Source organism: Telopea speciosissima, chromosome 4 (genome assembly GCF_018873765.1).
Source record: "Telopea speciosissima isolate NSW1024214 ecotype Mountain lineage chromosome 4, Tspe_v1, whole genome shotgun sequence".
Lineage (NCBI taxonomy): Eukaryota > Viridiplantae > Streptophyta > Magnoliopsida > Proteales > Proteaceae > Telopea > Telopea speciosissima.
This window is the reverse complement of record NC_057919.1, coordinates 29,032,851-29,046,011: the sequence shown is the minus strand read 5'-3', so window position 1 is coordinate 29,046,011 and position 13,161 is coordinate 29,032,851. Positions and strand designations below refer to the sequence as shown.

At 36.4% G+C, this 13,161-nt stretch overlaps 1 protein-coding gene across 1 annotated transcript; it reads left to right on the top strand.

Moving 5' to 3' along the window:
• Positions 1-8,796: 8,796 nt before the first annotated feature.
• Positions 8,797-11,078, top strand: LOC122659166 (protein FAR1-RELATED SEQUENCE 5-like). Its single transcript, XM_043854308.1, has 6 exons — positions 8,797-9,028; positions 9,133-9,375; positions 9,537-9,758; positions 9,840-10,186; positions 10,247-10,930; positions 11,013-11,078. The coding sequence occupies exons 1-6, from the start codon at positions 8,797-8,799 to the stop codon at positions 11,076-11,078; spliced, it is 1,794 nt and encodes a 597-aa protein (XP_043710243.1).
• Positions 11,079-13,161: the final 2,083 nt, after the last annotated feature.

Below are 13,161 nucleotides of genomic sequence, written 5' to 3'. Positions count from 1 at the left end.
GTTGCAAAGTAGTTGATCATAAAAAAGTAACAACAAATGAGTAGTCTGATCCATTAAATTGAAGGCTCATTTAAAAAAAAAAAACTCTGACAGATAAGAAGTTAACAATAAATATTAAAATGGACTTGAAAGAACAAACTTAGATGAACTATTTAATGAATAAACACCTCTTCTTTATCCTAAAATGACTGTAATGTGGAGCACAAGGCCGACTTTATACTAAATGATAATTCTTGGTATAGTGTATCCATGGTAATTGGATATCTATTATCCTACAAATCATCTGACGGTTGAAGATAAATTAAAGAATTAAATATGATTATATGGTTTATTACGAAATGAAGAGGAAAGCATGATCATGAGCACAAAAAGACCCTAGAAACGTCATTATTTGGTATCAACGCTATTGAAAAGGAGAGTTATAACAATCCTAACCATGCTCTTAAGTTAACTGTATGATGGTTGAATGAAGAAATTGCAACTGTGAAACTATAAGGAGCTGACCTTAACAAATCTTTCGCATCAAGAGCCTTTTCAAAACAGTCAGTAAAGCTGAGAATTGAAACCACACCCATCTTGTCACGTATATCAGCTCTCAATCCCAATTTAAAACAGGATATAAGTTAGTCATCATCCTCATCAATACCGGTACGAGTCAGCAAGTTGTGAAATTTATCTATGTATTCTTCTATAGCTAGGGTGATTTGGCGGATGGTGTTGAGCTGGTCATGTAACCTCTTCTATGAAAGGTGAAAGACAGATATTTCTCCTTTAGTTTTTCCTTCATCTCCTCCCAAGTAGTAGGTTCATCATGTTATCGATGCATCTTTTCTTCATAAGTTCGCCACCACTTTCTTGCTTTTCCAATCAGCTTTGCATGGGTCAGCTTCATCTTTCGCTCTTCAGTCAAAGTGAACCATTCAAAATAATTGTCCAACGCACATAGCCAATCATAGAATAAAATGGGATCAGCCTTCCCATTATATTCTTTAAGTTCTAGTTTGAATTTGTGTTGGTCATCTTGTTATCTAACACCATAGTCAACAACTTTGTCTTCATATAAGTTTGGTTGACAAGAAATTCTTTGTGGTGGACAAGGAGGATAACGTGAAAACCTCTCCACAGTTTTCTGTCCATCAATATTTCTAGTGGACTCCTTCATTTATTGCATCTCTTTCTCTTCATAGAAATAATTTCTTTAGACAATCGTCGTACAATTAACATAAGAGCATAGTTAGGGTTGTTATAACTCTTCTCTTCCATAGCTCTGATACCAAATAATACAAACTCAATCTCGAACCGATGAGACCAGCGGATAATCAATTGCAACTAGGATCAACACCATAATAGATAAATATTAGATTACCTGCATTTGGAATGTATATTGAAAAAGATCAATCTGGCCAATAATATTTCCAATAAAGAATTAATGACCAATAGCTAATAAGGATGCCGCGGGCCCAAACATGGGTTATATGACTAGAAATAAACCAAACAAGAATTACAAACTATAGGGCTCGAATGGGGTTGATATCCTTATAAAGCCAAAGTCCAATACAAGTGAAAGTTGTTGAATCAAAGACTTCGATTCAACAACAAAAATTAGGAAAATGATGCAACCGCAGGTGATAGAAGTCTTTTAATGCCTCTGTGCAGCAATAACAAGTTCCGTGGATGATTTAGATGGATTCTAGGATTTTTTAAGAATAGCAGCAACAGTTATTTGTAGTCACACAATAATTGGAACAGCAGGTGATCGAGTAGGGATTGAAGAAGAAGTTAAGATGGATAGAAGAGAAGATAAAAGATAGAAATAGAAAGGGAAATAGGGGTTTTGGCTCTCTCAGCCCTTCATCCTCTCACCAAGATAGTAACATTGCACAAAAACAAATAAACTCTTCATTCATGTTGTTGTTTTCCTTTTTTAAAAGTATACATCTATTTATAAGCTAATCGATCAAGACAAACTACTAATAAAGTCATCAAACATTAACCTAACTTTGACAAGGAAGCTTCCTTTGACAACGGAGCTCTTTTTTTTTTATAATGAAACCTCTCTTTTGACAATAGGGACTCATTTATTGACAATACTTCCACCAACTCTCCACCTATCACTCACACATAACATATACTCTAATATAATAATATAATAACATAGATTGATCAAACCCAACTTGCATGGGTTGGGCCTTAGTATTGGGTTTAGACCAAGCCCATTAAGTCCAATAATACTTGGGTCTATGATGCTAATTCTGACCCATATTACTGGCCCAATGGGTTGGTCCACCAATTGATTAAATGAACCAACCATCTTTTTGTGCTTACTCCTAACATAATGGTTGCTAAACATCAGCTTGTCTACATCAATTCCCCCTCTTAGAATCATTTACCTCTGACGAATGGCAGAATGACAAGTAACGTTTATATAACTCCAGGTCAAGACATCTGAAATCATCAGCATGTATTCATGTGTTATCTTTGACTGATCTACCTTTTCACTTGACTAGGAAAGAATAGTATCCTTTACCACCCCTCATCATAGTAGACTTATCAGCATACACTTCATCGATCACATCTTTAGTTGGAGTAGCAAATTGGGGAAGCCGAAGAGCATGTGTTGTGTCACTTTCGTTTGAATGGTGTCCAATGTAAATGGTAAGGTTAGCCACGTTAAACACGTTACTTATCTTCATGTCTGATGGCAGCTCCAACATGTATTCATTAGTTTCAATGCGTTTCAACACTTTAAAAGGCCCCATCTTTCTTGGGTGAAGCTTGTGATTGACACCTGAAGGGAGACGTTTAGAAGCGTTGCACACCATCACTATATTTTTTATCTTTTTTGAAAAAAAAAGGACATTTGATCACTTGCATAGTTACATAAACTAAAAACAGAAATTAGGTCTTATAAAGACATGACAAAAGCAAGGTAGATTCTCATATCACCACATCCATCTCGGACAGTTTTATTTTCAAATACACACACCCAGAACAACATTTATTAAAGCTCGTCTGGCCATATTAAGATAGTCAAATACATAGGGGCCTGCACTTTTAGCATTCTCAAGTGCTAAGAAGCTCCACTATTGATTCAGAAGCAAGTTTTTTTCTTAATAAAAGTCTGAACAGCATGCACAACATCACGATCTACAATTTCCATCCTGTTCATTATCTCTCATTCGCTAGGCAGAGTTATGGCTTTAGCAATAAATTCCGTTATTGTGTAGAAGTTGTCCATCTTGATGTATGGATGTGGCTGAACTGGATGAGCCATAGGACTAGCATCCGTTTCTGTGTAGAAGTTGTCCATCTTGATATATGAATATGATTGAACTGGATGAGCCATAGGACCAGTATCCGTTACTGTGTAAAATTTGTTCATCTTGATATGTGAATGTGGCTGAACTGGAAGAGCCATAGGATCAACATCCGTTACTATGTAAAAGTTATCCATCTTGATATATGAATGTGGCTGAACTGGATGAGCCATAGGATTAGCAGGACCATCCTTAGGTCTTAAAGAATCAAACATGTATTCTACTATTTTTCTGCTGTGGAGGTGATACTTCTAGTGACCATCTCATCCTTTACAAACGAATGAAAAGCGACAATCAGAATTTTCAAAACTTTCAATTCTGGAAATAGGCTATCCAATACTTCATTATACAAGATATCTGAAATCTTAGTAAGTGTAGAAATGTTGGATATAGTTCACAATTTTGGTAAAGCTTTGTGCACACTTGACCTTGGGACACCTGTATCTCGTTTCCTTATGGTCTGAAACGTGAATAGTAAAAGTATTTGTGTCCTTGAACCCTCTTTTACAAATGCGGCACATAACCCCCAAAGAAGAATGCGAAAATCGAATGTGATCATCAAGAGCTGTCAGAGAAGCCTTCGACTCACCATAATAACATAAAAATGGTCCCCCGGCCTTCTTCTTTTCTTCTCTTTCATGCTTGCCCTTTCCCATCAAAATAAAAAAAAAACACGCATAGAGACATTTTGCGAGAGAAAGAGACTGAGAGAGTAATTGCAGGGGAGAGAATGTAAGATAGAATAGCAAGATAGGGGAAAGATCGAAGAAGACAGAGAGAAAGAGACTCTGTTTGCAGGGTGAGAGAATCGAACAGAGAGAGGAGAAAGAGGAACACAGACAGAAAGTGAGAGAGTCAGAGAATGTTTGTAGGCAACAGAATGTTAAACAGAGAGCGAGAGAAGGGAAAGGAGGAAAAGGATACCACCATCACTATATCACCTGGTTAGAACTCAACATATCTTTGATGACGATTGACGGTAACTGAGTAACCTTCAATACTGAGGTAGTGGTATCAAATCAACAGGTCGGTTAGGTTGAAGGCCAAGTACAATCTAAAATGGTTTCATCTAATGGTATGATTAACGGAGTTGTTATATGCATACTCACCTATGTCCAAAATAGAGGGCCATGTCTTTCCATGGTCATGAACAAGACATCTGAATAGATTTCTTAAGCTCTTGTTGACCACTTCTGTCTGCCCATCCGTTTGAGGGTGGAATGTCGTTGAGAACTTCAACTTTGTGTTCATCTTCATCCATAGTGTCTTCTAAAAGTAGCTCATAAACTTCATATTGCGATCAGAAACTATAGATTTTGGCAGTTCATGGATACGAACAATCTCCTTGAAGAATTTCTTGGCAATGTGACTGGCATTAAGTGTCTTTTGCATGAAATGAAGTGTGCCATCTTGGATAATCGATCAATCACCACAAATATGGAATCATAATGCTCATGCATTGATGGTAATCCAAAGACAAAGTCCATGCTAATATGCTGCTAAGGAGTTTGTGGTACATGCAATAGAGTAGAGGCTTATATTTTGTTTGTATCCTTTGGAAAATTGACAAATTCGGCATTGCTAGATAACATGTTGCACATCCCATAACATGTGTGGTCAATAGTACAAATCAATCACTAATGAATTGGTCTTGACTTTGCCAAAGTTCCCTCCCATGCCGCTACCATAGAGTTCATGCACAAGGTGCTATCTTATTGAGGTGTTAAGGATGCAAAGATGCATCCAGAAGAAAAAATAACCATCATAAAGAGAGTACTTAGCATCCGAACCTCCTTCTTGTAAATTCTGAAAAATATTTGGGAAATCAACATCTAAAAGATACTCGTCTTTGATGTGTTCTATGTCGGTGCTGCAAGCGGCAAAGGTATTCACCATTATCACCTTTTGACTTAGCGTATCAACAACTTGGTTTTCTTTTCCAGTCTTATATTTCAAAGCAAAAGTGAACTCTTGAAGATATACAATCCACTTGGCGTATCGATCGCTGATGGATCTTGAGAGTAAATATACTTTAGGGCCTCATGATTTGAATATAAGATGAACTCTCTGTCGATTAAGTAGTGTCACCAATGCTTGAGGATTTGGATCACGACATAGAGCTCCAGGTCATATGTAAAGTACCTTTGCTTTGCATCATTCAACTTTTCACTATAGAAGGCAATTGGATGATTTGCATTAGGACTCCTCTATGCCAACATGAGAAGAATTCGTTGCAACTTCAAATATAAGATCAAAGTTTGGAAGGCGAAGTAATGGAGCCTCCATCATTTTCTTCTTGATCAAGTTGAATACTTTGGTGGTTGTCGGTGTCCATTGTAATTGTGTTTTCCCTCTCTTCAGGCATTCGGTTATGGATGCTATGATAGCACTAAAATTCCCAACGAAATGTTGGCAAAATGAAGCAAGGCCATAAAAGCTTCGAACTTCAGTCAAAGTTTTCGAAATAGGCCAATCAACCATACTTTTTATCTTCTCCAAATCAGCTTAACTCCCTTTAAAGAAACAATGAACCTAATGAAGACTACCTTAGGTAACATGAAAGAGCACTTCTTAAGGTTGATGTAGAACTTCTCTTCCTGTAACACTCTCATAACTTGCCTCAAGTGATCAAGGTGCTCTTTTTTGTTACTACTGTAGATGAGGCTGTCATCAAAGAAAATGACCAGAAATTTTTTGTTGAATGGGCGAAGAACTTGGGTCATTACTTTTTATAAATGTGCTTGGAGCGTTGGCAAGACCAAAAGGCATGACTTTCCACTCATACAGTCTGTCTTTGGTCTAAAAGGCTGTCTTCCACTCATCGTCGGGACGTATTTGGATCTAATGGTAGCCACTCTTTAAGTCTATTTTATAAAAAATAGTGGCTCTGGACCGAATGTCCAACATATCATCAAAATGAAGAATAGGGAACCTGTACTTAACCATGATCTTATTGATCGCACAACTATAAATGCACATCCTCCAAGAACCATCTTTGTTTGGTGTTAATAAGGCTGGAACAACATAAGGACTCATGTTCTCTATAATAAACCCCTTGCGAAGCAGCTCATCCACTTGCTTCTTGAGCTCGGCATGCTCAGTTGGATTGAGGCGGTATGTAACAATCCTAAACTTTGGACTGGACCCAAAGTTATTTGGGTCATTAGGTAGACCCATTTAAGGGCTCGACTGATCAGATAAAAAAGGAAAGGAACGGAATAGAGAAAGGAAATGAGGGTTGAGAAAGGAAAGAGGAGGATTGTAGGGAATGGGGAAGGAAAGAAAGGTCTCGACTTATTCCTTTCCCTGTTTTTGTCTGTGATTTGGGATATTTTGTACAGAGAAAATTATGCCTTTGGTAATCATTCCATCTTGACTAGAAGGTTTCAAGAATAAGAGAGGGCTAAGGGGAGAAGGACTAAGAAGAATCCCTGCTAAGGAGAAGAAGAGAGAGAACATCAGCTTTGCTTGAGGTAGGCTCCTTATCCTATATTTTTATGTTGATCGGGTATTTTGATTTGTCTAAAAAGAAATTCAGATTTTGGGTAGGTTAAGGTTCTCAATATTCTTGAGTAATTTGTCTTAGTTTTGTCTTGGTTTGGTGTTTATAGTCTAAAGGTCTTTAACATGCTAGAGTTGTATATACAAAAAAGAATTCTGTCATAGGCTCATTCCTATTCGTGATTATCTGAATAGCTGATATATTATTTTTAAATTCTGTTTTGGAATCCATTCTTATGAAATGATTTAACATTTAAAATATTATTTTTAAATTCTATTTTGAAATCCATTCTTATGTAATAATTTAATACCTAAAATGCTGTTTTTAAATTCTATTTTGGAATCCATTCTTATATAATGATTTAATATCTAAAATGTTGTTTTAAATCCTATTTTGGAATCCATTCTTACGTAACTATTTAATATCCGATATGTTGTTTTAAAATTCTATTTTAGGTTCATTCTCATGATATGTCTTTTAAAATTCTGTCTTGAGTCTATTCGTATATGGATTTTTATCTGCTGCTATACTAACATGCTCCATTTTGCTGCTGTATCGGCTTAGATGCTTGACACATGTACTAACATAATCCCAACAGTCATAAAATAGCTAAGGAAAATTTTCTTTTTCTTGTTTTCACTTTTACTTTTAACGTTTTTTTATTTTGCTTTTTCATTTTTTGATTTTCACATTTCCCTTTCATTCTCTCTCCCCTTTCATGAAACCTTCCTTCGTTTCTCTGTGGTCTTCGACCACTCTGAAGAATCTCCATCGGTGATGGAGAACTGTGAAGAGCTAAAGTCTTTGCCGTGAGCGCTTTGGTCTCTGACCACTCTGAAGAATCTCTACCAGTGATGGAGCACTGTGAAGAGCTAAAGTCTTCGTTGTGAGCACGATAATCTGAAGAATCTCTGGTCCAAGCTCTCCCCTTTCAAGAAACCTTCCTTCTTTTCTCTCTGGTCACCAAGAGAAACCTTCCTTCGTTTCTCTCGCGACAGTCTGAAGAATCTCTTGTCCAATCTCTGGTAAAGTCTTTGTCGTGAGTGCGACCAGAGATCTGGTTTCTTGTACCCTGACTCGGTGAGTTATCGCAACACCATCACTTGTGTTTTTTTTTCTTTTATTTATAAGTTAGATCGATGGCTTTGCCCTCCCCCATAGATCTGATTTATTCCTTTAACTCATGTTGCTTTAAAGAAGAATGTATTGATTTTTTTTAAGTAAGAATCCTTGATGACCGTACCTGCCCATTGTGCTTTGAAGAAGAATGTATTCCTTATATTAAAGAAAATAAGAAAAAAAATTGAAAGAAGAAAGGACCCTACCATCTCAAATGATGAATTTAAAAGAGAAGAGCTTGAAATTGGGAGTAAAGATTGATTGAGGGACAAAGACCAATAGTAGATATTGACACCAAATGGGTCCCCTCACCTTTCTTTTTAATCATCTTAAATGACTCCAATTGATTTCAGTTTTTTCCTATTTGTTCAAGTCCCCACAATTTTTTTTTGAGGCAGATTTTTGTTACATGTATAAAGCCACTGTGGCCGGCAAAATTTGATTGGTCACAGCCGATTCTGATTTGAATCAGTCAATTGGACTGATTTGAAACGTTTAAATACAAACATGGTTGTATACACAGTAGGACTGCAACATTGGAGAAGAACTGTATAGCAATCTCCTCCTACTACTCACCCTCCTCTTCACCACAACCTTAGCTCAAACACCTGCAATTGGAGAAGAACTATAAAACTAATAGTTGTAATACTGCCCTCAGTTTTTTTTTTTTTTCCCTTTTTTTTAATCATTTAATGATGTTCTTGTTGATATATGCTTGTCTCTTGTGTTCTAATTCCTATGAAATTATTTGTTTCAGTGACTTAATGAGAATAAGGAAATTGCTTGAAAGCATTCTTGTGTTTAGATATTTTAGTTTTCTATAATTTGCTATTCTTCAGGTGGGTTATGGATACACCAATGGCTACACCGAATATTGACATAGGCCATAATGATGATTCTAAGCCTAGGATCGACATGGAGTTTAATTCTGACAATGAGGCATTTGAGTTCTATAACAGTTATGGAGGAAGAGTGGGTTTTAGTGTCAAAAAAGAATTGGTAAATAAGAGCAAGAAAGATAAGTCAACGATAACTTCGAGAAGTTATGTTTGTAGTAAAGAAGGCATTCGGGAAAAAGACAAGCGTCGAGGTGATGTGGTTAACCCTCGAGCGGAGATAAGAATGGGTTGTCTTGCTCACATGGGAATAAAGATCATGAAAATGGAAAATACCAATGCAATGATTTTGTTGAAGATCATAATCATGAGCTGCATACACCATCTACCACTGACATGATGCGGTCACAATGGATCATTTCAGACATTCAGACCTTCGAAATTGGCCAGGGCAATGCTTCTAGAATTAGACCAAAGGCCATGTTTGGGTACATGGGTAAACAGGCAGGTGGGAGACAGACCATTGGTTATATACCAGTAGATCATTATAATTATCTCCGAAGTAAACGTCAGTGTGAGCTACGTTATGGTGAAGCGGGGAGTTTGTTACAGTATTTGGAGAAACAAATTAGGCTCAATCCCTCTTTTACATATGGGTTGTAATTGGATACAGATGAGCTTATAACAAATATTTTTTGGGCTGATGCAAGGATGTTAATTTGGTGATGTGGTTACCTTTGATACAACATTTTGTACAAACAGGGAGAATAGGCCGTTGGGTATTTTTTTCTGGATTTAACCATCACAAAGGAGTCGTTATATTTGAGGCAGCCATTTTATACGATGAGACGATTGAATCATTCAAATGGTTGTTTGAGACTTTCTTGGAAAGTCATGCACAAAAGAAGCCTATAACATTTTTTACAGATCAAGATGCTGCAATGGCAAAGGCAATTTCGAAGGTGTTTATTGGAATATGGCATGGTTTGTGTACTTGGCATTTAATGTAAAATAGGATTAAGCATCTAGGTTACTTAATGAAGGATGGATCAAACTTTCTATTAGATCTACAAAAATGTATATATCATTATGATGAGGAAGTACAATATGAGACTGCATGGGAACAGCTAAGGTCTCGGTATCAGGTTGAAAATGGTTCATGGTTAGATCGTATTTATGGACTTAAAAAGAAGTGGGTCAAATGTTATATGAAGAATACATTTACAAGAGGTATGCGAAGTACACAGCTAAGTGAAAGTATAAATGCTGACTTGAAGGATTACACAAAGTGTACTTTAGATGTTGTACAGTTTATGAAGCATTTTGAAAGGGTTGTAAATGATAAACATGCTAATGAATTGAAGGCTGACTTTGAGTCAAGAAATAAGCTCCCGAAGAACTTGTTTCGCTACGTACTCATTATGAGATAGGAATTTGAAGTCTACACTCCTTTAATCTTCGGCTTTATTTAGGAGGAGTATAAATGGGTTGGTTATTGCTACATAAAACAGAAGGATGAAAGTGATAGCTTACATAAGTATGTTGTTTGTACTCTTGATTCAGCTGATGTGGAATATAAAGTTGTATGCAATCCCTATGAGACTATGGTTGAATGTAGCTGCAGAAAATTTGAGTTGTTTGGCATCCTATATTGTCATGCTTTGAAGATTTTAGACATGTTAGATATCAAGTCTATTCCTGAAGCATACATTATGAGTAGATGGACACGTGTAGCAAGAAACATGGCGGTGGAAGATAACAGTGGTATACAAGTTGAGAAAGATGCTAATTTGGATCGTACACAACGTTATAGAATGCTTTGTCGTAAACTAGTGAAGATTGCATTACAAGCATCAACTTCAGTTGAGGGATATGCATTGGTGAATAATGTTGCTAGTGATTTGTGTAAACAGTTAGACAATCTTTCTAGGCATGCACCAAATTTAAATCAAGATGAGTCAACTGAGGAGGTAAATTTGAATATTGCGAAAGGGCTTAAAAGAAATGAAAGGAAGAAGAAAGGGGGTTCCAATCCAAGTCGACAAATTAAAAGTTGTACTGAAACAAAAGGAAAAAGAAAGAAAATAATGGCAACTAGTACCTCTCTATCTCTCCCTACACATTCTCAATTGCATTCCCAAGCTTCTATTTCTCAGGTATTGATTTAATAATTTCTGTGTTTGCTAATATAAACACAATATCAAATTTATTACTTATATTTAATTGCTTCTCTTGTAGGAGAATGTTGATCTATTTGCCTCCCAGTCTTCTTGTCCTCCTGCACCTCTTGACTTGGATTCTTGAGTTGTCCCTGCAATTCCAAAGTTTATATAGGCTGAAAAAGAATGTAAGATTTCTCACTTTCAGTGATACTTTGGTTGGTGATTAGATTTTATAAGTAAACTTAGTACATCGGTACCCAACAAGTTTTCAGTACAGAGACCAAGAGTACAACAACCTAAATTCTTTTGAGCTTAGATAAAGTGCTAGAACTGAAATGTTGTACATCTTTTAAAAATTAGATAGACTCAAATAATTCTTGGCCATTATTATAAAGGTTACCTATATGTCCTATATGGGGTTCATAAACCATAAAAGGCCTTAGTTCCAAGTGTAGAATGCAGATTAAAAGAAAAGAAAGTACTCCACTATGTATATCTTGTGTGAAGGTTGTTGGTAAGAAAGTCCTAGTAGGTTCATACCTCTCTTGACAACTCTATATGACTGTGAACTTACCATAGTACCCCCCTGATGCAAAAAAAAAAAAGAAGAAAAGAAATCCCTCTAATCTCATCTTTGTATTGACTGTTGCTTTTCAAATTACATAGTTGGGGAAGGGATCCTTCTTTTGAATCAGCATGTTTACCTGATGATTTTCTGAGTAATATAATTGTTCTTTCAAGCTAATTAATGTAGAATTTTCTGCTTGTGCGGAACATCATGTATTCTCTCAAGCTAATTAATGTAGAATTAGCCTTGAAAAACAAGCTAATTAATGTAGTTTATTGTTGTAGAACCTAATTAGCGTATTTTATTGCTGTAGGAGTTAGTCAACTTGGAGAGAGTCAAAGCAAGTTTGGAAGAGGAAATAGGGCAAGTTGTCAGCTACAGTCGCTGGGTAGAAGGGGCTTGATGAGAAGGTGTTGTAGCAGTGTTTATCCCCAGCCCAAACTAATGGACCAATTTTATTTCTTTTGTTTCACTCTACTTTCTTAATTTATTTTAACCTTGGTTGTGACAGAATGTCTCTATTTGACTCAGTGGGATGATAAGTTTATTTTTCCCTTTCTTTGAGTAATGGTGATGACCTTGGGTTTGTTGTTGAATCACCACAGTAGCTTGCATTTCATGGGAGAACTCACAATGTTTTTTTTTCAAAATGGTGGGGTATGGATGCCCCTTGCTTGTATTTATAGATTCAGAGGTTGTGTTACAAGAACAGCAAGTCTTGGCTGCCAAGTAGCTTACAAATAGCAGCTCAATTAATATTGTCACTTTCAATTAACAGCAAGTCTTGCTAGCTCTATGTATCAGTTTCAGTCCCTACATAGGAGGTGCTATCATATTACTTGGTTTACTAAAATAAATGTGATTGAAGTATGTGGAATTCTCTTGATCATACTTACTCTTGAATGGATAATGGATTTATTCTAAGGCGGCGAAAAAAGGAGGGGAACCTTTGTTTTGGAAGATGGAAACCTGAGATAGGTCCCCATATATGCCTCTTTCTCTCTCCAGTGCCTATTAATCTATTGGATAGGAAGTAGAAAACACGGGGGAAGGAGAGGAAGAATAGAGATAAGGGGAAGGGTAGAAGGGTAGATAACACAGGATCTTGTATGTTCTTCCTTTCAAAATAATTAGCATCATTATGGAATTTTATTTGGTATTTCTACCAGTTCAAGTGTTGAAGTGTTCAATACATTTTGACAGCTAATGTACCTAGTCATGTTGAACTAGGAGAGATTGTGAGATTCATTCATTGTCCGGCCAGAACTATATGTTAAGTATTGATTTCTCTGTGTTTGGTTGTTTTATTCATTGTTTTTTGGGAAATTTACGAATACCACCCTGAGATATGGACTTTTTACTAATGCATCCATCTGTACGCACCATTTATAAGTACTTCCTCTACTTTTCATAGTAATTGATAAGTTGGTCCAAACCGTTAATTGTTCCTCAAAAACGTTAAAATTTTAATTGAACTGACCATATTGCCCTCCAATATAAACTAAATCTCTGCCATTCTCTTTTACTTGAACCATTATCCCAAATCGAAAGGAGAAGAAGGAAGAGACAGTGGCGCTGGTTCTGGCGTCGTTCAAGCCTCAAATGGTTTCTCAGATCAAAATCCAACAATTTGAGTACAGTGACCTTGAAGCCCCAC